Source organism: Littorina saxatilis, linkage group LG10 (assembly GCF_037325665.1).
Source record: "Littorina saxatilis isolate snail1 linkage group LG10, US_GU_Lsax_2.0, whole genome shotgun sequence".
NCBI lineage: Eukaryota > Metazoa > Mollusca > Gastropoda > Littorinimorpha > Littorinidae > Littorina > Littorina saxatilis.
The window spans coordinates 22,631,871-22,658,910 of record NC_090254.1 but is presented as its reverse complement, the minus strand read 5'-3'; the positions used below and the strand labels follow the sequence as shown (position 1 = coordinate 22,658,910).

Below are 27,040 nucleotides of genomic sequence, written 5' to 3'. Positions count from 1 at the left end.
TGACGAAGCGCACTGAGTTATGCCACCAAAAAATAAAAATAAAGCCTGCCAAAGTTAAAAAAAAAGAAAAAAAAGAAGCTGAACACGTTTGGCCATTCAACGGCATCCTGTGCTGCATTAGGGTCAAAAACAGGGGGGAACACGTCACTCTTGAAAATGAAAAAATTCTGACGTCCTATTGAAATGTTTGAAAGCGGTCAAATGTTCTATTGATGCTGAAGAGCTAGGACATTTGTCCTATAGGTATAAATTTGTAGCAACATCCCTGTGCATGGGTGGGAGTCTTCCGGTATATGCCGGAAATCCGGATTCGCTTATGGCCTTTTTTTGTCCTCTCTTTTTACATTTAGTCAAGTTTTGACTAAATGTTTTAACATAGAGGGGGAATCGAGACGAGAGTCGTGGTGTATGTGTGTGTGTGTGTGTGTGTCTCTGTGTGTGTGTGTCTCTGTGTGTGTGTGTAGAGCGATTCAGAGTAAACTACTGGACCGATCTTTATGAAATTTGACATGAGAGTTCCTGGGTATGATATCCCCAGACGTTTTTGGCTCACGTAAGTGTAGTTTATGCGATCGTAACTTTGTCTGTCTGTGCGTGCGTATGTGTGTATGTCTGTGGTAGAAACTTTAACATTTGACTAAATACCAAAATACTCATTTTACCTGATTATTATCCAAGCAACAGCTTCAAAGTATTGAAGCAATGATCAACATTTCGTCGGCACGTATGCAGTTAAAGTGTGTATCCAAAGAAAATGTGGGTTTTTTTTTTTTTTTTTTTTTGGGGGGGGGGGGGTAAAAACAGGTGACTGGTTTGTGTCTTGTGTGGTATGTAGACCAGGTCAGGGGTCAAGGTTAGGTCAGATCGCGTGAAGGATTGTGGTATAGATACTGTTCTCACAGAGCTGCAGTTCGCCGATTCGGGGAAGACGATTTCTCATTGTTCGGTTTCGTAGCTCCAGAAAAATAAATAAAGAGGATACCAAAGGAGATTTCCTACAGGTTGATCTGCACAGCGTGTTTCCAGTGTGTGCGCGAGGAAGCGCTGTCGAAAGCCACTAGCGCAGTGTCAATTTCGGCAGGCGTGTCCCCGTAAGTAGGCTACAGACAGACAGATCTAGATCTAGTGTCTCCCACTCTTGCACCGTGTCCCCTATGCTTACTGTGTGTGTGTGTGTGCAGGGACGTAGCACCCGGTAGGGCATGTAGGGCGACCGCCCGACCACTTTTTCCGTAAAAAAAAAAAACAAGAGAGAGAGAGAGAGAGAGAGAGAGAGAGAGAGAGAGAGAGAGAGAGAGAGAGAGAGAGAGAGAGAGAGAGAGAGAGAGAGAGAGAGAGAGAGAGAGAGAGAGAGAGAGAGAGAGAGAGAGAGAGAGAGAGAGAGAGAGAGAGAGAGAGAGAGAGATCTACCAACAGAACACCCCACGTAGTATTCACGCGATGGCCATAAGGTCGGTTTTTTGGTGTGGTTTTTTTTGTGTGTTAGTCTTGGTCAACTGCTGGAATAGGATGACGTCTTATTTTGACGAGAACGTCACACGTGACGAGTTCCGTCAGGCCATAAAAGTATTGGCGCCAATTTAGTGAAAATTGCTTCTTCGTCCGTCTGCTCCCATGAGAAACAATGGAGGTAAGAAATGTTTTGTATATTCTGTGTGTGAAGCTGGGGTCAGACTGAGGGGTGAGTGATTGTGTGTCAACCGTAAGTACGCCATAACAATTGAGTAACACAGTAACTTGTGGGGTTAACAGTGTCACATGAAACAACATGTAGAGAGAGAATTGAACAATGGACACAAGTGTGCATCCTGGTTGTGATGGATCGAAAACGCGCTAAAAATATTCTGACAAATCCCTCTATTTTTCAGTCATCACTCAGGCTGCCAATGTTGATGGCTGGACGGATCAATAAATTGCTTGTTTAGAAGTAAACCAGTTTGTCAATCCTTGCTTTTTAACACACTAGACAATAATGAAGACGAAAGTCATTTGAAGTAAGTGCTCATCACATTCAACGTATCGGAATTTAGATATAAATGTAAGTCGATTGATAATCACTGATACATTCACCAGCCCGTTGTTTGGTGGAGGATGGAAAGATGATTAGATGGAACTGAGCTCAGAAGGCACGAAATCGCATCATGTTTTCTTTCTTTTTTAGACCATTACAAGGGGACGGGAAAGGGGGGGGGGGGGCGGTAGTGTAAGCCCCATATTTCCTTAGCTGTCTCAGCATTTTGTCTTCCATTTTTTTCCGCCCTACCACTTTTATTAGGTGTGCTACGTCCCTGGTGTGTGTATGTGTGACGGAGTGAATGAGTTTGTGTTACTGTTTGTCGATTTCTTACGGGAGCCTTGAAGGCTTCGCCTCTTTTCATTTTTTTGATAACTGTCTTTGATGACGTCATATCCGGCTTTTTGTAAAAGTTGAGGCGGCACTGTCACACCCTCATTTTTCAATCAAATTGATTGAAATTTTTGTAAAGCAATCTTCGACGAAGGCCGGACTTCGCTATTGCATTTCAGCTTGTTGGCTTAAAAATTAAATAACGACTTTGGTCATTAAAATTTCCTAAATCGATTTAAAAACAATTTCATCGTATTCCTTGTCGGTTCTTGATTCCAAAAACATATAGATATGATATGTTTGGATTAAAAACACGCTCAGAAAGTTAAAACGAAGAGAGGCACAGAAAAGCGTGCTATGCAGCACAGCGAAACCACTACCGCGCTAAACAGGCTCGTCAGTTTCACTCCGTTTTGCACAAGCGGCGGACTACTGTCATTGTGAAAAAATGCAGTGCGTTCAGTTTCATTCTGTGAGTTCCACAGCTTGACTAAATGTAGTTATTTCGCCTTACGCGACTTGTTTTTTTCTTTTTTTGTGTGTGTGTGGTTCGGTTGAGGTTCAGGATTCATGACATTTTTCAGTCCCACCCATGTCACTGAGTCATAGTATTCAGTAGCGTTTGAATTGGTAGTAGAGATGAATGGTCGGGCCTTGCAACATTAATGTTGTGGTTGTTGATACATGTTGTTTTGCGCCCTCACGGTGAAACCATCAGGGGCATGTTCCGGGGTGTTACCCCGACTTTAGATGAGATACGCAGGTGTGTGCGGGTGTAAGTGGAATCGGCCAAGTGCACTTATGGCAGAATGACCTCGTGCCACTGTGGTGACACGGGGAAGTGACATGGATACCGTCTCTAAATCTGCACATAAACTTGATCCCTATCCGCCCGGATTCGAACCCGTGACCCTAGAATCACAAGTCCAGTGCTGAACCCCCTGAGCTTCCCGGCCTCCACACATTTTGGGTTCCCCTACCCTGTCCACAAAAACGTGGGTGGTGAGCATCCGTGGGCATAATAAATTAATCTCGATGTAGACTCGCCTGAGTAATCAGTGAGTCATGGTATTCACTCGTATAATTTGGATAGGCGGTTTGGCCTGCCAACTCCTTGGGGTTCTCCTAGCTCGTCTACAACAAACGGCGGTGATAATACCCCAGTCACACAGCGCGCTACGTCCTTACCACGACCATGCCGATCACGCCGATCTGAAAAAAATATCAAATCGGGGCATATCGCCGTCAAAATCCTGCACATGGCAAATAAAACAAACTACATCACGACTGTACTGCGCCACGACCCAGCTACGCTTGTTTTGTGCAGTTCAAATTAAGCGTTGGGAGAGCGTGCAGCTTCCCGACCTAGCAGATCCTACCCCGACCAAACCATGCTCATGGAGATCCTCCCACGTTTGGCTCACGATTGGCCACGCTCTCGGACACTTTTCCAGTGTAGTAGAAGCGGCGTCTATGTGTGACTGGGGTATAAGCAACGCGCAGAAGGCATAACTATTTTGTTTCTGACTCTCCCGAGTGATCAGTTAGTCCTAGAATTTGGTTGTTTGCATGAGCAGTTTGTCCTGGCAACTTGTTATGTTTCTCCTACATCATGTACACAAACGAGAGTAGAAAGCGGTAGGGGTTTCTGAAATAAATGTTGCCTTACATGCATTGCATTGCATTGCCTTGCCTTGCCTTGTCTAGCCTTGTCTTGGCACCAGACTGCAGAGTCGTTTTTGACTCACCATAGCTACCAGTGGAGTCTTAGTAATGAGCCGTGTTAAGCCTGTTTTCGTGGTGTTTTTCGGATTTCTTTGAATCTAGAGCTGTACACTTTTTAACACTTCCAGCGGTTGCAGGACCTGCTGCACAGGGACTTTTTTGTGTGTAAAGAGTAGATTCCAAATGCACAGGAATAGGGGCCGAATTTTTTCAATCTTATACCCCGTTCACACATAGACGCCGCTTCTACTACGATGGAAAAGTGGCCGAGAGCGTGACCAATTAGGGCGCATCGTGGGAGCCAGGATCTCCATGAGTGTGGTTTGGTTGGGGTGGTATCTCCTAGGTCGGGAAGCTGCATGCTCTCCCCACACTAATTTTGAACGTGCACAAAATAAGCGTAGCCGGGTCGTGGCCATATGCCCTGATTTGTTAACTTTTTCAGATCGAGGATGATCAGCATGGTTTTTGTAAAGTCGCAGAGCTGTGCGAACGGGTTGTTAGTATTTGTGATGTTATACTATAAATATTATAAAATCTTTTGATAACCAAATGAGCAGGACCGAAGAGTGATTCTTCTCTCTTTGGACATTATGGTTCGCAACGAAGTTAAAAACTGTTAAATGTGTGTTTCCGATGTCAAGGCCACTGACAAGGTTTTTTTTCAGGATTAAAGGTTTGTTGTTCTTATTCACACAGACGCATATAAATTATAATGCTTTTTATTGGCCGGAAATCGCGCAAACTATGTCCTTTGAATGTCGAAAAAGAGTATATTTTAAAAATTGAGTTGTGTTGATTGTTTGTTGTTGTTTTGTTGTTGTTATTCTTTGCGGGGTAGGGGGTGTTAGAGGGTTGAGGGGGCTAGTGTAACAAAAAGGTTATATGGTCGGGAAGGAAAAACATAGGGTCCGACGGGCAATCGGAAACAATACATTTTTTTTTACTTGGCCTAATTTGTTTGTAGCCTCCTATATCCTATGCTACACGATCGCAGCAATCCTGGTGGGGATACCTGTGGCCTTTATGGAACTGGCTATCGGTCAGTATTCAGGCAAAGACTGCGTCCGAGTGTTTGATTTTAGCCCAGCCTTCAGAGGTAAGCGGATACATATTTCATCTCTGCATACATGTGCGCGTGTGTGCATGTCTGTCTGTTTGTCTGTCTGTGCGTCCGAAGGTTTGTCCGTCTGTTTGTGTGTATGACGCAGGGCTCCCCAGACTGTGCGTCCCTGCGTCCTATACGAACAGGAAGCCAAAATCACGAACTAGACCTCCACCGACACAAACAGTGCGACGTTTTCAGTTGCCCATGTTTGAAGCCCAAAAATGTTTTTTGGTACTAACGTATCTGTACCGACGCTTATCTAATAAGTGGATCGAGCCAATACCACGAAAAGCTGTACAGTGACTGTTTAGGCCCTCAAAAACTCCGCTTCGGGGGACCCTGTAAGACTGAAAATTGGGGGTCCCCGGACCCTGTATGAGTGCTGTCCGTGGGGAGCCCTTGTAAAGTATGTACGTGCGCATGTGTGTGTGTGTGTGTCTGAATGGGTGTGTGTGTGTGTGTGTGTGTCGTCGCGATATAACCTTCGTGGTTGAAAACGACGTTAAACACCAAATAAAGAAAAGAAAGAAAGTGTGTGTGTGTGTGTGTGTGTGTGTGTGTGTGTGTGTGTGTGTGTGTGTGTGTCTGTGTGTGTGTGTGTGTCTGTGTTGATCCAAGCAAATAAGAGAACAACGTTGAAGTGACAATGACTAGGTTTAAAATGTCCCTTATCAGAAAGTTCAACCTCAGTCCTTTGATGTTTATTAAACACATTTTCATATAAAGTTGGCGCTTCATATGGAAAAGTGGCTTTGAAATTGACCCTAATCCTTCTTTGGGCTCTGTAAATGTCGTTTGGGGCTATGGTTGTAAAACGGTATCTACTGGTCACCCCAATGTATAAACTGAAAACTCTTTCTGCACCAGAACACGCAGAAAGGATTGTATCTGCCTGATGTCTGATGCTTTTCAAAATCCCCAACCACTAACACCTTCAAAACGGACATTAACTGACACTGTTGTTTTTCCCTATATAATCCTTACTATTTTTCCGAGACGTCGTCGTGTTGTGTATTTAGCTTGCCACAACCTCATACATGGTCCTAAAAGTTAAAGTTGAAGAAAATACTAAAGATAAATGAACAAGCTGACGCAGTGTCATTCGCACCGTGAATTCCCCCATGGGAACATACTAAAGTCTGGTTCCAAATAGGCTCAATTTCCTTCTATTTCTTTGTATTTCTGCCTCGTAGGGGTAGGGGTGTTCAAACCAAAGGCACCTTTAAACCAAAACTCAAATCACACATCTTACAATACTAAGACACTCAGCAGTGAAAGGGTGTCTGCTGGTAAAAAATTCCAAACAATCCTAAAAGTACTTCACTACTAAAAGTGCTTTTAAAAAGAGCCGTTATTTTTCCCTCTATAATCAGTATTGTGTTTTCTGCGAACATGTAGTCTATTTAGATGGTTGTCGTGTGCACTTGAGTTGCTAAAGCGTTTTCAGTTGGGCATATGTCGAAAAGCAAAGAATTAGCCCTTTGAAAACCATCAGAACTGTCACACAAAAATAACATTTACCTATCTCACCAACTAGGTCTTTTCCTTATGTATTATGTATTGTCGTGTTTTTTGTAGCATACTTGTGAAAACAGCCACCACTGTTGTAAATGATACTTTAAAGAGCATTATTTCATTTTTACAGTTGAAGGACAACCTGGACTGCTGTATATTACAGCTGTTTTACAATCAGCCAAAATTTTCTTAACAAACGTATGTTTAAGAACAACTCCCATAGTGAAATAGAAGGAAAACAAAGTGAAAACCCCCCTGCCATAGAGGAGCTAAAGAATCAACAATAAACGACTGCATGGATAGCTTGATGCACGAATGCATTGCGGACATGTTTGTCTCCAACCAAGAGAAAGTTCCAAAAAATCCCTTTTGTGCTTCTTATTATACAGTGACGTCAAAGACAGCCTTTTCTGCTGTTCATACATTCAGGGGTTATGGTTACACTAAACGACGTAGTTGTAGCCATACTGCCATCCAGATTTATTTTTTCCTTGCGAGCAGTCACAGGGTGTTTGTGCTGTCTGCCAACCGTTAGATGACCCCGCCCAAGTCTGTTAAGGGACCGTTTGACCGTTATAGAACGCGTCTTTTTGATTTTTTGGAAACGGTTGATTTTTATCCCTACCATTGTTTCCAAACATTATATAGGAATGTTTTGTGAACAACGGATAATAGCCGCTACTCGCATGTGTAGCAAAAGTGAGCGTACATACTCACCCTGGTCGTCCAGCCGTTGTCCGTTGCCCGTCTTTATCTGTCTGTACTGAACATTACCTTTGGATATTTCTCCAACGCTATGAAGTGAAGAAACACCAAATGTTGCAAAATGTTGTATTGAGCTCAAAAAAGATACTTGAGAACCTTGACCTTACCATAAGGTCAAGGTCACAGGGAGAATTAATGTGGTCTAAAAACGGCAAAATTTCACATTGTGCCAGTTTTTTGGAAAACAAATTAAAAACAGCGGGCTTAGTTTTGTATGGTATACAAGAAAAAGAAAGCCTTATCTTCTGATACCATTTTGGTTGACCTCGCTTCAATGTCAAGGTCAGAGGAGCCCTTCAATTTCACTATGGGAGTTGTTCTTAAACATACGTTTGTTAAGAAAATTTTGGCTGATTGTAAAACAGCTGTAATATACGGCAGTCCAGGTTGTCCTTCAACTGTAAAAATGAAATAATGCTCTTTAAAGTATCATTTACAACAGTGGTGGCTGTTTTCACAAGTATGCTACAAAAAACACGACAATACATAATACATAAGGAAAAGACCTAGTTGGTGAGATAGGTAAATGTTATTTTTGTGTGACAGTTCTGATGGTTTTCAAAGGGCTAATTCTTTGCTTTTCGACATATGCCCAACTGAAAACGCTTTAGCAACTCCTGTGCACATGACAACCATCTAAATAGACCACATGTTCGCAGAAAACACAATACTGATTATAGAGGGAAAAATAACGGCTCTTTTTAAAAGCACGTTTAGTAGTGAAGTACTTTTAGGATTGTTTGGAATTTTTTACCAGCAGACACCCTTTCACTGCTGAGTGTCTTAGTATTGTAAGATGTGTGATATGAGTTTTGGTTTAAAGGTGCCTTTGGTTTGAACGCCCCCACCCCTACGAGGGAGAAATACAAAGAAATAGAAGGAAATTGAGCCTATTTGGAACCAGACTTTAGTATGTTCCCATGGGAGGATTCACGGTGCGAATGACACTGCGTCAGCTTGTTCATTTATCTTTAGTATTTTCTTCAACTTTAACTTTTAGGACCATGGTTGTGGCAAGCTAAATACACAACACGACGACGTCTCGGAAAAATAGTAAGGATTATATAGGGAAAAACAACAGTGTCAGGTAAAGTCCGTTTTGAAGGTGTTAGTGGTTGGGGATTTTGAAAAGCATCAGACATCAGGCAGATACAATCCTTTCTGCGTGTTCTGGTGCAGAAAGAGTTTTCAGTTTATACATTGGGGTGACCAGTAGATACCATTTTACAACCATAGCCCCAAACGACATTTACAGAGCCCAAAGAAGGATTAGGGTCAATTTCAAAGCCATTTTTCCGTATGAAGCGCCAACTTTATATGAAAATGTGTTCCATAAACATCAAAGGACTGAGGTTGAACTTTCTGATAAGGGACATTTTAAACCTAGTCATTGTCACTTCAACGTTCCCTTCACTAAAGTGGCTAAGATGCCTGGATAATGTGTCTGTGTGTGTCTGTCTGCGCGCTCGCGGCTGTTCCCTTTGTCGAAATGATCAAATCGCTTGAAAAGGACCCTCAAGGATAACCGAGACTAGTTGACGTTGTATCAATGCGCCTCGCCAACCGGTGTTCAACAGAGATTAACACCGAACATTTGTGGCCATTTCTGCGAAAAGGGACATTGTTGAGCTAAGCCTCTGATTGGAGAAACGCGGGGTCAAAGTTAGAGCAAAATGTAAACAAACTTTGCTGTGCTGACTGATGCCCCCCTCAAGTTGAATTTCTAAAATGTTCAATGAATTATCAGCGATAGTACAATGAACAGCAACTTAAAGTAATGGAAAATAGTCTTGGGATCAACATTACAAACTTCTAAAAATGTTTATGTTCATTCCTCCTCAGGAAAAACACATCGAACCGATGACAAGTTGACTGCGATGATGCCGAAAATGGCGACAGAGTGTTTTGTTGTGCTTCGAGAAACATTTTTTCGTCGCTAGTTTTGGTCAAGTTAAAACAACTTACCTATTTTTTGTTTAATGTTTGACAGTAAGCTTAAAGGCACAGTAAGCCTCCCGTAAACCATCACAGAGCTCCCCGAGCGTCTAAATACAGTACAAGCATACTTTCATTTGAACGCTCACCGAACGGGAACATCCTGGCTGCTTTCTGTCGAGCGTGAGACATTTTCCAAGAATTTATTTTCGTAGACTTGTTCCGTTAACAACAACGGCGCCTCGTTTTTGCGCTAGACCTAACTTTTAAAATCTAAATAATAAATTGACAGCTTGTTACACACACATTCTTTAATCATAAAAGAATTCGTTTTTCATCAAGACAAGATCAGAACAATTCGAAGTTGTGAAAGTTTAAAAAAAGAAAAGCCCGGAAGCAGGGTCACGCAAGGGTCGTAGCAGACGACGGCCGGTTTATCAGTGCAAATCGCCGTTCCTCTCAACAGTCAAAAGCCATCGCTAGAGTTCTTGTGAACCACAGCCGTTGTTTCGTGCATAAAAAAACGTGCTATTGAAGATCAAAGCTCACGTCGAGTCGCATTCAAATGACTAACTATGACGACTGCGTTGTGAAAAGGGAAAACTGGATCACACGGGTTCACGATGGCTCAGGGGTAAGATAAACCACGCAAAAATAAATTCTTTGAAAATTGTTCGCTCTTTACGGAGGGCACCTAGGATGTTCTCAATTGGTGAGTGTTTAAATGAAAGGGTGTTTGTACTGTGTGTAAAAGCCTGACCGTATCTGTGATGGTTTACGGGAGGCTTACTCTGCCTTTAATATAAACTTTCATCTGGAAGCACATTTAGCAAAGTGATGTAGCCAAATCATCACACAGCTACATTTCACTAGACGGATCTATACGCATAGTTCAGGTAGATCTGACTTTCACGCGACCGTAGCACTGTACGAAAAAGCAGACGACAAACCCAGTTGCCCGATGAAGAACAGTTACTCCCCGTTTTCATCTTTAGTTGCTTCCCTTGCTAAAGTTATGGCCTGTCCAGACACTCCCGGCAGACCCTGTCCACATTTGACTTATGCTCAAAACGGCGCGCCGCAGCGTGCTATGATCGCGAAGCGTTATTTGCAGAAGAATAGCGCGTGTTCTAATTTCTATGAAACAGACATAGAACGACGGAAATTTGACCAATCAGAGCAAACCAGAGCGATGACGTCAGCCGCTCGCGGCGCGGCTGTCGAATGCAACTGAACCTTCTTGTCAGGTGACCCGCTTGACTGATACCGCGTTGTGAAAAGAATCGTCGATGTGTGGCCACTCGGCAAATCCCGCGCGACGCACAAAACGGCCTGCGGCGCATAGAGCGTAAAACGGCGGCCAAGTCTGGACAGGGCTTTACTGACTGGGGCATTCTGTTCTTTGCAGCTGTGAATTCTGATAGTGGAAGGGCAAGTCAGTCTTCTCAGTTGAACACGGAATGTTCTGCTGACAGAAGTCACTTTGGGATAAGACAACGATTTTGTTGACGAGGTCAATGCTGTTGATTCAGAATAATTTTGTTGCACTTCGCCCGGACATGTGTGACTCCGAAGTCGAAGCAGATACTTTGATCACGATGATGTTGTAAACGTTCATGATGACAACGCACACTACTAATCGGTTAAAGAGTTCTCCTAAAGCATAGGCCTATTGTGAAGCAAGGTCTTCCTCTTCCTGATCGTTTGAATGCCCGGACATCGTAAATGAGAACCTGTTGCTCTTACCGTTTGCTGTCTCCACTTAGATCTATGACAGGCTACAATTTCAGGTAAGTTACCGTATAGACTGCAGTGTGTGTGTGTGTGTGTGTGTGTGTGTGTGTGTGTGTGTGTGTGTGTGTGTGTGTGTTTTGTGTGTGTGTGTGCGCGCGCGCGCACAGCTTGTGTGTGTGTGTGTTTGTTTGTTGTGTGAGGGTTTCTGTATGTGTGTGTGTGTGTGTGTGTGTGTGTGTGAGCGTGTGTGTGAGAGACAGAGACAGAGAGAGAGACAGAGAGAGAGAGAGAGAGAGGGGGGGAAGATAGAGGAAGAGAGATGATAATGACGATGATGATTTTGATGATGATGATGATGATGATGATGATGATGATGATGATGATGATGATGATGATGATGATGGTGGTGGTGGTGGTGGTATGTGTGTACGTGTAGTATGTTTTTAAACTCCCCTTTTTTTTATTTAACCAATGTTACTCTCTTTCTCTCAGTTTGCTGGCGTGGAACAGCAAACAAGTCCAGAAATTCACCGGACAGTGCAACAACAAAAGACAGAAGTGCCTGGCCACAAAGCAGGTGTTCGACAGAATGGGGCAACAGCAATGTCCAGCCGGTTCCAGTTCCAAGGAAATCAGCATGGTTTACCCTTGGGACTTTGCTCAGTAGGTAAAAGACATATTAATACTTTATAATTTGTCAGTACTTAAAAAAAAGGGGTAACAATACAGTTATATTTGTTTTTATGTGCTGTTTTCTCCAACAACTCACACACACACACACACACACACACACACACACACACACACACACACACACACACACACACACACACACACACACACAGACACACACACCACACACCACACACACCCACACACACACACAAACACACACACACACATACACACACACACACACACACACACACACACACACACACACACTACATTTTCGATAATGTCACCATACCATACCAGCTTAGAAATGGCAAGTGGATAGGTACCCAAAACCAGACTTGAGCTGTGCAAATAGTGGTTAGTAAATAAGATGTTGATCAACTCTGTGGTTGCCTTTGTTTCAGAGAAGCAAATCGTCTACCTTGCGAATGAGGCAGGGGTACAGAGGAGGGTAGCAACTTCAGTCTTCGGCATGGTGCATCAATACTTAGGCAAGCAGTTTTGTGTGTGAATGAACAGCACAAATCCATTTTGAAAATGTCTTGATCGTCGGCCACATCAAGTTCGACCGTGATTGGCATTTCAGTTTGTTGAAAGTAAAGGGAGACGTTCGATAGCAGAGTGCACGGATGACATTTTCAATTCAGTGAAGTGATGGACAGACTGACAGACCCACGTGTGCAAGGACACACAACACCATGTTACTTTCTACAACTGGAAGCTGTATTTACCAAGGAAACTGAACAATTCATCCTTGTTATGAAATTTAGAAGTACCACAACTTCAAGTCAACAAGTGTGTGTGTATTGTTTTCAGCAGACAACCTCAAATAGTTTGTGTTTGTATGTGCGTGGGTGAAGAAAGAATAGAACATGGAGGGGGAGAGGTAGTATGAAAGAAGAAGAAATATTCGAGAAAAAAAATCATATGGCTGATTGTTTTTTCTTCTGCATGAGAGGAGAGAATGATAGAAAAAGACGAAAAAGTAAAAATTAGGGTAACGTTACAAAAAGGGCAATAACTCTGGAATGAAACATTATTTTGACCTAAAACCATACAAGTAATAACGGCAGATGATTGAACTTACTATTTCCCGGCAAAAGTTTGTTTTTAAAAGTTTGGCCATTTTAAGTCATTTTGGGGGTATCTCCAGAAAAGGGTCATAACTCCGTGAAAAATAAATTTGAAGGTCTGAAATTCTCACATCACGTTCTAAATATAACAGTCTGTCAAATAAAATCAAAAACTCAAAATCGATAAATTTGTCAAGAATGTCCCTTTTCGCAGAAATGGGGGATTTTTACCAATTAGAGAATCTGTCACATCCTTAACATAGCTTGATTGAATTGTGTTGGCCTGATAACAAAAATTATTATTTTTCCAAAAGTTGGAGGATGTTGAGGGATGTCGTTGGGAAGGAGTCGGGGTAGTGCAAGGTTGTATCTGTGAGATATTCTTAGGGTTGAATAACTAACTGGATTGATACAGGTCACATGAGGATCAAGTTTGGGCCAATTAGTCGGAATTGAACGTTCTATTGAATATTATAAGATGTTTGGTGGCTTGTTTAACCTGGGGAACGGGGGGAAAGGGGTAAAAATAATGGTTACAGAAATGATATCAAATGGAAATGGTAAAGTGAATGTAGATCTAACAATTCTGGCATGTTATACTTATGCATGCTTCTGCATAATGGAGAATTTTCAAGTTGAAAAACGGTATATTTTGATGTGCCCTCAATGGCCAGCCATAGTTGGGTGACTGTTTTACCATGGGAGACAACTACAATTTCGTTTTGCGCGAGCGTTTGAAGCAGAACTCTGCACATCAACAAATCTTTGGTAAGTAAAGTATTTCGTCATTTTTGTGCAAATTATAGTTTGAATTAAGAAGTTGCCACTCAAAACTTGCATAATCAATCATTATTTCCGAGGTATTTCTTTGTTATAGGAGAAATAAACGATTGGAAGCGATCGATTGATACTGCAGCAGACGATGCTTTGGCAGTCTGTAACACGCAGCGTTCGCTCGAATATATGTTTTAGATTTCTTTTTTTTTCTTTTTCTTAATGAAAATGATCTAGTTGACTACTTTTTTGGAATGCGCAAGAGGATGATAATCAGCAGTATCTAAATATCTGTATTTTACTGTAAATAGGACCGAATTGTTTCAGGCGACCTTCACCTTCACGCCGGCGCTAATGTTTTTTAGGTCACAAGTATGGCTCGCGAAACAGATCTAAAGCTGCTGAGACAGTGTTGTGTATAAAATAGATTCACCGGAAAAAAGACATTATTTAACTTCTTATGATCAAACCATGAGGTAATTTAGTTATATGTATGCTCTAACATTGCTGAGAACTGGGCGTGTGAGTCTGTGTGCGTGTGCGTGCGTGCGTGTGTGTGTGTGTGTGTGTGTGTGTGTGTGTGTGTGTGTGTGTGTGTGTGTGTGTGTGTGTGTGTGTGTGTGTGTGTGTGTGTGTGTGTGTGTGTGTGTGTGTGATTCCCGCCAGATTAAACGTCTAAAGTGATATAACACAAAATGATTAATGCTCCGTTTGATATACTCCGCAGGTTTTATTCCAATTACCAAACCATGGCGCTGTGTATTTCGTGTGGTGATCCGCTTAACCTGGGAGGGAAGACTGTTGTGCCAACAGACAGAGGAAGAGATACCACAAGGCTAGTCTGGAACGGGGTGATGCCGTTTGTCTCAGTGCACGAGGATTGTCGCCGCAATGACATGTAACATTCAGAGCGTTTTGAAGAAGAAAGAAGAAAAAGAGAACTTTTTATCAAATGTAGCACAGAATTTGCGCTCACAGAAAGAATGTTTTGACTTTGCTAAATGTTGCCTTTTTTGCGGCAAGGAAGCAAACCTTGACTCGCGCTCTGGTCCCAAAGTGTATCCAGTTAGGACTCTTGACTTTGAACGCACAATTTTTCAAGTTTGTTCTCAGCGCGGTGATGAATAGGCAGACAATGTACGAAGCAGACTGGAGTTTGTATCAGATTTGCCAGCTGCTGACGCAATCTACCATCAAAACTGTAGTCTTTGCTTTCGGAGCAAGAAAAGACCACCACAGTTTACTCAGTTGCATCAAGGCAACAAACAGGTGAAACGTGGTCGACCAAAACACGAGAGGAAAGCTGAAGCGTTTGAGAAAGTTGCTACCTATCTGGTTCAAAATGACAACGAACAGATCACAGTGAACGACCTGATTATCAAAATGAAGGAGTTTACAGATGATGCTTATAGCCATCCGACGATGAAGCTAGAACTACAACATTATTTTGGTGAGCAGCTCATCGATCGTCACGGAAGTGAACGGCAAGTCAAATGTCGTAACATTCAGGAAGACAGCCTCTTCAATTCTGCATAACTTTTATGCAAAAACGGTCAAAGATGAGGATGCACAGAAGGACCTGATTCTCAAAACCGCTGCAGACCAGCTAAAGAGTGACATAAGAGCAGTGCCGACAATCCGTGCAATGTACCCCAGTGATGATGACATTTCATCGCGTGGCGCCAACTTAGAGTTTGTTCCAAAGTCCTTGCAGCTTCTTCTTGAAAACATCTTCAGTGGAAAGAAAACCAGCGTGAAAGTCTCATCGATTAGACAGGCAATAATGCAGGCATCTCGCCCACGATTTTTGCTGTGTCCCCTACAAATAGGACTAGCTGTGCAAATGCATCACTGTTTTGATTCAAAGTTTCTCATTGACACATTGTATTCTCTGGGATTCTGTTCATCGTACAAGGAGGTTCTGACCTATGAAATGAATGCTGCCGTTTCAGAAAACAACGTTGCGTTTCAAGTTGATGGCCACTTTACCCAGTAAGTCGCAGACAACCTCGACCACAACACAGCAACACTTGACGGGTGCAACACGTTTCATGGGATGGGAATGATCGCCACTGTCACCCCGACCATCGGGAAAACAGACAGGATCAGAAGAAGAACTGACGTGAAGCCAGAAGAAATAGTGAAAAGGGCGAAAGTTGACATCCAGTACTACAACAGACAAGCGTGTGATGGCCTGCTGAAGCTGAAATTTGAACATCTTTGAAATCTTATTTGTAGAAGATGTAACATCAAAGGTGGATCTGCTGTGGAAAGCTTGCTGGCTGTTGCAACCCAACAGACCATCTTGGTCTGGTTTCATGCAACCCATCCACAAGGGAAGCTATCCAGGACTGTCATCCATAACATTTATGCCGATGATCGACTTGAATCCCAGCGACACCACGTGCATATTTTCTACCCTGCATTTTCATCTGTGCTCAGGCAAAGCGCAGCAACACGACACCTGTGTTGACATTTGACCAACCCTTATTAGGTGGAAAGCTCTTGGCATCATCTCCAGTGAGCCAGATGGCAGCGACATTAAACACATTGTCCTTCGCCTTGGACCATTCCACCTGGAAATGAGTTTCCTGGCGTGTATTGGCCACCTGATGGAAGAAACGGGTCTTCATGAAAAGTTGTCCACTGTGTACGCTCCAAACGCAGCGAGCAACATGCTTCAAGGGAAAGCTGTGCTGCGTGCCGTTCGAGGACACATACTGGTTGACGCAGCACAAAGCATGCTGTTGCTGTCTGACACATTCCATGAGCCACTGCCCGAAAGTGACACAGAAAAGAATAGAGATGAAAACACACAAGATGAGCAGACAGGAACACTTTCGACCCCTTACGAGTCTGAACTCAATGTGAACCAAGTTGACGCACTGAGCATCAATAAGGACACTGATGTGCAGCTTCACGGTGATCTACAGCAAACACTGTACATAAGGAAGACGTGGAACTTGCGAAGAAAATGCGAAAAAGTGTTTGTGGGTTATCGTCCCTAGTCACATGCTGACGGCGAAAACAAAATGGCGGATCGCGTAGGTACCGATCGCGTGCGAGGTGGTGGTAAATTGTGCTCGGCTTTTTGTTGCAAGAACGCCCGTTACAAACAGAGCTGCTTCGGGAAAACTTTCCACAAGTTCCCTAAAGAAGAAAAAAGGTGGGTTGTGCAGTGATTATTTCATCAGGTTTACCTTCTTCAGAATGAGAATGCAATGGCTCGAGTCAACTCACTCAGATAAGCCAACTGTCTCTGGGCATTTTTGTCTGCTATGATACTACAGTATTTATAGAACTAATATGCAAATGAAATATTACAAACATAGCATGGATCGGTTCATCCTGAGATTTCTGTACTAGCTGTACTATGTACGCGTGTGTCAGCGTGTGTACCTGTGCCTGTGTACACTGTACTTACGACTGTGAGTGTGAGTCAGCAGTCAGTACAAAACAACAGTTTACACTTGATGACAAACTACCCGTGGGCATATTTGCCGAAATCTTTATCAAACCTTGCTTACGGGAAAACTACAGTACAAAGGTACATCACTCATCCGTTTTGCGTTCAGGCAGAGCGTTAGATTTAGACTGAAGATCTGATTTAGCTTTTTTTGTCTTTCCTTTTTGCTTAGTTTAACAATAACATTGTTGTTTTTATTGTCAAACTAGGTGCAGAATATGGATGCAATTCACAAGGCGAGAGGACTTTGAAAAGCTGCAGCTGATGTTCAAGGTCTCAAGCTTTGTACTGATCACTTTGAGGCCAACCAGTAAAACAATCCTGCAGAGAGGATCACTTGTGTGGAATGCTGTCCCGACATTGTTTGCAGTGCCCAATCCACCACCGAAGGTTATTTATTTATTGGTTTTAGGTTTTTGCAAACCAATGAAGCACACTATTAAATGCAGGTTGAGTAATGACAAGTTTGAGGCTGATGTAAGAATTGAAAAAAACCAGCATTGTTCCCATCAAATAATGCCTGTTTGCATTTAGCGCAAAAAAATGATAAGGCCAACAAAAAAAAGTTACTTATTTTGGATCGACGTCTTGATTATGATGATATGATGAACTTATTTTGCCAAAAAACAGCCCCAAATGGCAAAAAAAGTATAGGGTCGGCGTCAACAACAAAAAAGTTGTATGTTTCTGGTCACCTGACCCTTCATTCGAAAATCAATTGTTTTCCTGTTTTTCAACAAAATAAGTTAAAAAGATGGTTTAAAAAAAAAAGTTTAGAAAAAAAATCTCCACCTTTAGTCATGTTAGGCCACAAAAAAAGTCTGTTTAAGGTAACATAGGCCCCCCAAAAATAGCGTCGGTAGGTCGGCTTTTTATTTTTGTATTTTAGCCATCTGAATATTTTAATTTCATTTTTTAATGCCCCCAAAAAAGTCTAGGGCCGGTGGGAAAAAAATAGGGTCGGTCCGGATACTGTAAACAGATTATTTTTTGTTTTGCCTTACGTGAAACATACACTTTTTTGTGTGGCCTAAGACCAATGCCATGAAATTGGGAGAATTGTTTCATTGTGACTGGGTGTTGGTTGTGAGTTTGTCAGTTAAAGAGCTGTGCATTTGCAGGTTGCTAGTGGGAGGAAGCCACCATCGCAAAGGGTAGCTACAAATGAAGCCAGCACCGACCTGTCGCCTGATGCACAAATTGTTCAACCAGGTAAGAGATTTTTAACCATGAAGAACACCCTGACATCAAAAAATGTTTAAACCCATCCATTACATAGTTGATAATTGCTGTATAGGGTGACGGGCGCTGTGGCGGGGTGGTAAGACGTCGGTCTATTAACTCGGAAGGTCGAGGGTTCGAATCCCGGTCGCGGCCGCCTGGTGGGTTAAGTGTGGAGATGTTTCCGATCTCCCAGGTCAACTTATGTGCAGACCTGCTAGTGACTTATCCCCCTTGGTGTGTACACGCAAGCACAAGATCTTGTAATCCATGTCAGAGTTCGGTGGGTTTTAGAAACACAAAAATACCCCGCACGCTTCCTCCGAAAGCGGCGTATGGCTGCCTAAATGGCGGGGTAAAAACGATCATACACGTAAAATTCCACTTGTGCAAAAAAAATTAGTGCACGTGGGAGTTTCAGCCCACGAGCGCAGAAGAAGAAGAAGAAGCTGTATAGGGCGGATGCATGGATGGATGAAATTGTACCTGTAGTTCCAACACGTAAAGATGGGAAACATATCCTGTTAGAGGCATGGTGTAACAAGAAACAATTAAGTGGCTCTATTCCCATCTCCCCCCCCCCCCCCTTTCCCCGTCGCGATATAAGCTTCGTGGTTGAAAACGACGTTAAACACCAAATAAAGAAAGAAAGAAAGAGGCATGGTGTGTGAGGAGTTTACCTGGTACTGTTGTCCTAATCAATCAGTCAATCAATCAATCAATATGAAGCTTATATAGCGCGTATTCCGTGGGTACAGTTCTAATGGCCTCACCCATTCAGTACCAAACAAGGTCAATTCCATCATTGTTCCACATCGTATCCATAGTTGCTAATACACTTCATTTCTGGCCTGCCTTCCTACGCTATTGTTTATTTTCATTTTGTGATTTAATTACACGTGTTTTAATTTCTTCCAGGTTGTAACTTGTTATGGTTATGTTATTTTATGTGTGTTTTCTTTTTTAGATGACATTCAGGCGATCCTGGAGGACATAGGATGTAAAGCATCAAAGTCGTCATCTTCCCCATCCCCTCGTGAAGCGGAACTTTGGCAGAAGGTCAACAAACTGAGGAGCAAGGTTTTCCGATTAGAAAAGAAAACGATGGAACCCCGTGTAAAACGAGCGAGTAAATTAGCCAAGCCTCCCAAGAAAGACTTTGTAGTAGAACAGTTGTCTCATATATTATCAGGCGAGGCGAGCTATTTTGCCATTTATGCCTGTTACATATTTACCGGTTATCTGCTGCTGTGTCCAATCCTGGCAGAGACGGGAACGCATGTTACCAAGGAGCTGAAGGAGAGTCAATGAGATGAGAGAATGTGATTAACAATTGCCAACTCTCTCCGTACAAAGAGGGTCCAAAATTGTATAAAAAAAATAGATGGTAGGCAATTCAAAATTAAAAAAAGGACTCTCGGAGCATGGACTTAATGAGTCAAAAATTAAAGAAGGCTCTATGAGCCGAAGTACATGTTTTGTCTATTGTCTTTTTTATTTTGAATTCCCTACCATCTATATTTTGATACAATTTTGGACCCTCCCTGGTGTGTTGTTTCTGATGTACCTTTTAGTCTGTTTACAGTAACATAGGCACACAAAAAGAGGGTCGGTAGGTCGGCTTTTCTTAAAAAAATTTTATAACCATCTTTTTAAATTATTTTGCAAAAAAACAGGAACAAAATTGATTTTTTTTTTCTTTTTCTTTTTTTCCAAATGCCAAAAAAAAAAGTCTAGGGTTGGTCTAGAAAAATAGGGTTGGTCGGGATACCGTAAACAGGCTATTTTGCTTTGTTTTGCCTAAGCAAAGACTAACAAACTTTCTTTAGGGTCTGACATTGTATATACTATACAATTTTTGGGGTATTAACTAAATACATGTATACAGTTTTCGATTCCTTTTATACTTTTTCACAAATTAGCCCCTCCCCCCCCTTTTTTTTTTGTAGTCTGCCCTGGGGGCGGGAGGTCTCCTAATTTCGGTTTCTAGGGTCACCTTATGCTTCCCCATGAGCTGAGAACTTAATTTAAAATGAGCCTCGATTTTTTTATTTGTATTTTGTAATTGTGCCTTTGTCCAGTCACATGATTTCACTTTGTACTTAAAAACTTGGCGCTGTCATCATTTATTGCTATTTATTGTTCAGTTGTTCAGTATTTATTGCTATTGGGCATCAGTTATTCAGTTGCCCTCTTTCGAATGAGCCATGCATGCATTATGGATGTGTTTAGCAATGTAAAAGAAGAAACAATGTGAAGCAAACATATAGCACCAAATAAAATAACCGAATCAGAATGGAAACTTCTTCAGTGTATGTGTGTGTGTGTGTGTGTGTGTTTGCTGTTTTAAATACCGAAAATGTGAAAATAAAGCAAGTCACAGCATGAGAAAGATCGACTGTACTAGTCATGACAAAGCAGGAGACAGCCTGGTCAGCATGTAGAAAAGGGGAATAACTCGTATTTAGCCATTCTCATTTCTAAGCATGCCCAATGAGGAAGTTATCCTTCTTCCCATTGTAGTTTCTTTGTCTACAGATCAAGGGGGCCATATCGTCTTTTGTTTCATCTTTATCGACCAAGGCCGAAGGCCGCGGTTGATAAATATGAGACAAAAGGCGATATGCTCCCCGAGGACCAACAACATAATGCTGGTCTGACGACAAGCCACCAAACATCGTTTTTGTCATCATTTTGGTTGTGCAACAAAATGCACAATAACCCACAGGGAGACGAATTTTTAGAATAGCTCAACTCCGGGCCACAAAGCATCGTCACAGTAGCTCGAGATAACACGTCAACCTTGTATGTGACGTCAAACGTAGCTTGTTGACGCTTTTCTTCCAGTCTAAAAATGTACAGAGCTGCGATCATAGGTGTGAGTTCAGTAAGTGTTGAGCATATTTCTTTTCTTTTTAAGTGTTTATGACTTTTTGTTGTGGATTTTGCGATTACAGAGATAAGTTGCAAATTGACCATGAGTCGCCGCGGTAATTATCAACATTGATTGGGTCTTTGAGAGTGAATGCTTACAATCGTTGTCCTCGGAAACACAAATCCAAAGCCGCGATGGTTTCACACATCAAACAATCAGCCTGATTGACTTTTACTTTGACAATCCACGTTTCACCTGAAAGCTCAAACCCATTCACCACCTCGATTTATTGCATGGGGAACATGAGATTTATTTCCCAGGTGTTTGTGAATGAAAACTCGTGAAAATTATGACAATATTTTATGAAGCTACAACATTTCTTTTATTCATATACAGTAGACTCCTCATTTGTGTATTGAAAAACATGGTACTGGTGAGAAAATCAGGTCTTAACAAGGGAAGAAGTCTTAAAGGTGGTCGTCTACATTTTTGATTTTTGACTCACATGCGAAGCAAAAGTGAGTCTATGTACTCACCCGAGTCGTCCGTCCGGACGTCCGGACGTCCGGAAAACTTTAACGTTGGATATTTCTTGGACACTATTCAGTCTATCAGTACCAAATTTGGCAAGATGGTGTATGATGACAAGGCCCCAAAAAACATACATAGCATCTTGACCTTGCTTCAAGGTCAAGGTCGCAGGGGCCATAAATGTTGCCTAAAAAACAGCTATTTTTCACATTTTTCACATTTTCTCTGAAGTTTTTGAGATTCAATACCTCACCTATATATGATATATAGGGCAAAGTAAGCCCCATCTTTTGATACCAGTTTGGTTTACCTTGCTTCAAGGTCAAGGTCACAGGAGCTCTTCAAAGTTGGATTGTATACATATTTTGAAGTGACATGGAAGATAACTGTTTCAAACTTAAAAATTATGTGGGGCACATGTTATGCTTTCATCATGAGACACATTTGGTCACATATGATCAAGGTCAAGGTCACTTTGACCCTTATGAAATGTGACCAAAATAAGGTAGTGAACCACTAAAAGTGACCATATCTCATGGTAGAAAGAGCCAATAAGCACCATTGTACTTCCTATGTCTTGAATTACCAGCTTTGTGTTGCATGACCTTGGATGACCTTGACCTTGGGTCAAGGTCACATGTATTTTGGTAGGAAAAATGTGTAAAGCATGTGAGTCGTATGGGCTTTGCCCTTCTTGTTTTTTAATAATCTTATCCTTATGGTTAGATTTCGCTAAAAAGTTATGTCAGATGATGAATGAACCATGGGGAAATAGTTATAGAAAAAAAATATATTATGTAAAAAAAGATTTTATTTTGGGGTAGCGTGACTCACGCTTCCAATATTTTGTTTTCTGTTTGCTGAGATTATGTGCTTTGCCTAAAAATACTGACCAATCAAATTCATGTCACTATGCTTATACTTTATCGCCACGCCCAAACAAGTGCAGCAACAGTTTGACACTGGAGCGCTGTCCACGCTTTTTTTTAAACGCACGAAATGCACGGGATTTGAGAGGAGTTTTGCGCTTGGCATTTTCCAAATAAGGATATCCTACTTTGAGTACTACGCTGGAATACTAGAATAAATTTTCAAACGGCTACACTGGCTTCGTCTTTCCTGATCGAAAGGGGGTGTATTGTTGATATTTGTGGATAATAGACTCTGCATTTTAATGGTCAAATGGCGATTTCGGTATAAAAATGTAGACAAGGACCTTTAAAAATGGGTGTAAATTTACCGAGGTTAGGAATAGAGAATATGTGATGACAGGGCCTCACGGGGTTGGTTGGTTTTTGGGGTTTAATGTCTCTTCAGCAGATGCTAGCTGCTATTCGAGACCGGGGCCTCACGGGGAGGGAATCTTCTATTGAGGGGTGAGGCGGGGCTTGGGATCCTAAAAGGGAGGGAGTCTTCTGTCTGGTGGAGTTGGTGGTAGAGGGGGGTGGGTTCAAAAAGGGAGGGAATCTTCTGTCTGGTAGAGTTGGTGGTAGAGGGGGGTGGGTTCAAAAAGGGAAAGTCTTCTGTCTGGTAGAGTTGGTGGTAGAGGGGGGTGGGTTCAAAAAGGGAGGGAGTCTTCTGTCTGGTAGAATTGGTGGTAGAGGGGGGTGGGTTCAAAAAGGGAAAGTCTTCTGTCTGGTAGAGTTGGTGGTAGAGGGGGGTGGGTGGGTTCAAAAAGGGAGGGAGTCTTCTGTCTGGTAGAGTTGGTGGTAGAGGGGGGTGGGTTCAAAAAGGGAGGGAGTCTTCTGTCTGGTAGAGTTGGTGGTAGAGGGGGGTGGGTTCAAAAAGGGAGGGAGTCTTCTGTCTGGTAGAGTTGGTGGTAGAGGGGGGTGGGTTCAAAAAGGGAGAGAGTCTTCTGCCTGGTAGAGTTGGTGGTAGAGGGGGGTGGGTTCAAAAAGGGAAAGTCTTCTGTCTGGTAGAGTTGGTGGTAGAGGGAGGTGGGTTCAAAAAGGGAGGGAGTCTTCTGTCTGGTAGAGTTGGTGGTAGAGGGGGGTGGGTTCAAAAAGGGAGGGAGTCTTCTGTCTGGTAGAGTTGGTGGTAGAGGGGGGTGGGTTCAAAAAGGGAGGGAGTCTTCTGTCTGGTAGAGTTGGTGGTAGAGGGGGGTGGGTTCAAAAAGGGAGGGAGTCTTCTGCCTGGTAGAGTTGGTGGTAGAGGGGGGTGGGTTCAAAAAGGGAAAGTCTTCTGTCTGGTAGAGTTGGTGGTAGAGGGAGGTGGGTTCAAAAAGGGAGGGAGTCTTCTGTCTGGTAGAGTTGGTGGTAGAGGGGGGTGGGTTCAAAAAGGGAGGGAGTCTTCTGTCTGGTAGAATTGGTGGTAGAGGGGGGTGGGTTCAAAAAGGGAGAGAGTCTTCTGTCTGGTAGAGTTGGTGGTAGAGGGGGGTGGGTTCAAAAAGGGAGGGAGTCTTCTGTCTGGTAGAGTTGGTGGTAGAGGGGGGTGGGTTCAAAAAGGGAGGGAGTCTTCTGTCTGGTAGAGTTGGTGGTAGAGGGGGGTGGGTTCAAAAAGGGAGGGAGTCTTCTGTCTGGTAGAGTTGGTGGTAGAGGGGGGTGGGTTCAAAAAGGGAGAGAGTCTTCTGCCTGGTAGAGTTGGTGGTAGAGGGGGGTGGGTTCAAAAAGGGAGGGAGTCTTCTGTCTGGTGGAGTTGGTGGTAGAGAGGGGTGGGTTCAAAAAGAGAGGGAATCTTCTGTCTGGTAGAGTTGGTGGTAGAGGGGGGTGGGTTCAAAAAGGGAGGGAGTCTTCTGTCTGGTAGAGTTGGTGGTAGAGGGGGGTGGGTTCAAAAAGGGAGGGAATCTTCTGTCTGGTAGAGTTGGTGGTAGAGGGGGGTGGGTTCAAAAAGGGAGGGAGTCTTCTGTCTGGTAGAGTTGGTGGTAGAGGGGGGTGGGTTCAAAAAGGGAGGGAGTCTTCTGCCTGTTAGAGTTGGTGGTAGAGGGGGGTGGGTTCAAAAAGGGAGGGAGTCTTCTGTCTGGTAGAGTTGGTGGTAGAGGGGGGTGGGTTCAAAAAGGGAGGGAGTCTTCTGTCTGGTAGAATTGGTGGTAGAGGGGGGTGGGTTCAAAAAGGGAGAGAGTCTTCTGTCTGGTAGAGTTGGTGGTAGAGGGGGGTGGGTTCAAAAAGGGAGGGAGTCTTCTGTCTGGTAGAGTTGGTGGTAGAGGGGGGTGGGTTCAAAAAGGGAGAGAGTCTTCTGCCTGTTAGAGTTGGTGGTAGAGGGGGGTGGGTTCAAAAAGGGAGGGAGTCTTCTGTCTGGTAGAGTTGGCGGTAGAGGGGGGTGGGTTCAAAAAGGGAGAGAGTCTTCTGTTTGGTAGAGTTGGTGGTAGAGGGGGGTGGGTTCAAAAAGGGAGGGAGTCTTCTGCCTGGTAGAGTTGGTGGTAGAGGGGGGTGGGTTCAAAAAGGGAAAGTCTTCTGTCTGGTAGAGTTGGTGGTAGAGGGGGGTGGGTTCAAAAAGGGAGGGAGTCTTCTGCCTGGTAGAGTTGGTGGTAGAGGGGGGTGGGTTCAAAAAGGGAAAGTATCCTGTCTGGTAGAGTTGGTGGTAGAGGGGGGTGGGTTCAAAAAGGGAGGGAGTCTTCTGTCTGGTAGAGTTGGTGTTAGAGGGGGTGGGTTCAAAAAGGGAGGGAGTCTTCTGTCTGGTAGAGTTGGTGGTAGAGGGGGGTGGGTTCAAAAAGGGAGGGAGTCTTCTGTCTGGTAGAATTGGTGGTAGAGGGGGGTGGGTTCAAAAAGGGAGAGAGTCTTCTGTCTGGTAGAGTTGGTGGTAGAGGGGGGTGGGTTCAAAAAGGGAGGGAGTCTTCTGTCTGGTAGAGTTGGTGGTAGAGGGGGGTGGGTTCAAAAAGGGAGAGAGTCTTCTGCCTGTTAGAGTTGGTGGTAGAGGGGGGTGGGTTCAAAAAGGGAGGGAGTCTTCTGCCTGGTAGAGTTGGTGGTAGAGGGGGGGTGGGTTCAAAAAGGGAGAGAGTCTTCTGTCTGGTAGAGTTGGTGGTAGAGGGGAGTGGGTTCAAAAAGGGAGGGAGTCTTCTGTCTGGTAGAGTTGGTGGTAGAGGGGGGTGGGTTCAAAAAGGGAGGGAGTCTTCTGTCTGGTAGAGTTGGTGGTAGAGGGGGGTGGGTTCAAAATGGGAGGGAATCTTCTGTCTGGTAGAGTTGGTGGTAGAGGGAGGTGGGTTCAAAAAGGGAGGGAGTCTTCTGTCTGGTAGAGTTGGTGGTAGAGGGGGGTGGGTTCAAAAAGGGAGGGAGTCTTCTGTCTGGTAGAGTTCGTGGTAGAGGGGGGTGGGTTCAAAAAGGGAGGGAGTCTTCTGTCTGGTAGAGTTGGTGGTAGAGGGGGGTGGGTTCAAAATGGGAGGGAATCTTCTGTCTGGTAGAGTTGGTGGTAGAGGGGGGTGGGTTCAAAAAGGGAGAGAGTCTTCTGTCTGGTAGAGTTGGTGGTAGAGGGGGGTGGGTTCAAAAAGGGAGGGAGTCTTCTGTCTGGTAGAGTTGGTGGTAGAGGGGGGTGGGTTCAAAAAGGGAGGGAGTCTTCTGTCTGGTAGAGTTGGTGGTAGAGGGGGGTGGGTTCAAAAAGGGAGGGAGTCTTCTGTCTGGTAGAGTTCGTGGTAGAGGGGGGTGGGTTCAAAAAGGGAGGGAGTCTTCTGTCTGGTAGAGTTGGTGGTAGAGGGGGGTGGGTTCAAAAAGGGAGGGAATCTTCTATTTTGTGTTAACAGAGGGATCGAATCTTCTATTTCGAGGGTCTTCAACGGGGTGTTTCACAGTCAAGGGACATGGCGAAAGGGAGTCGTACAAGCATTTGCTTTCCTTGTTTTCATTCATTTTAAAGGAATTGTGTAAGAGAAACTACTTAAATGTTCAGGCATCCGCATTTCAGGTTTCGGATTCACGATGTGCTTTCTGTCTATGACGATGGCCGTATATATCCACGTCCTCATGGCTTACATCATCCATTACTTCCTCAACTCTTTCCAGAGCCCGCTGCCTTGGACTGTGTGCAAGAAGGTAAGTAGATGGACATACTGTCATCAACTGCGTTGTCGTCGTCGTCGTTTTCGTCGTTTTTGATATTACCAGCTTTATCGCTTTCATCATCCGTACCATCACCATCAATAACAACAATAAAACAAGACGCGAAGCCTTCAAGGCTCACGTGAGAAATCGACAAACAGTAACACAAACTCAATCACTCCGTCACACATACACACACACAGTAAGCATAAGTGATACGGTACAAGAGTGCGAGACACTAGATCTAGATCTGGCTGTCTGTAGCCTACTTACGGGGACACGACTGCCAGATGGCCAGATCGACACTGCGCTTTCGACAGCGCTTCCTC

At 43.5% G+C, this 27,040-nt stretch overlaps 1 protein-coding gene and 1 long non-coding RNA gene across 2 annotated transcripts in view; both read left to right on the top strand.

The window, feature by feature from the left end:
• Positions 1-27,040, top strand: part of LOC138977812 (sodium-dependent serotonin transporter-like) — a 46,719-nt gene that overhangs the window by 1,829 nt on the left and 17,850 nt on the right. Inside the window, exons 3-4 of the mRNA XM_070350419.1 lie at positions 5,040-5,171; positions 26,578-26,705. Coding sequence (XP_070206520.1) covers positions 5,040-5,171; positions 26,578-26,705 — 260 coding nt within the window. The remainder of the gene's footprint in view (positions 1-5,039; positions 5,172-26,577; positions 26,706-27,040) is intronic.
• On the top strand, positions 16,589-20,637 carry LOC138978434 (uncharacterized). Its single transcript, XR_011459682.1, has 2 exons — positions 16,589-17,510; positions 18,242-20,637. It is a non-coding gene; the product is annotated as an uncharacterized lncRNA (long non-coding RNA).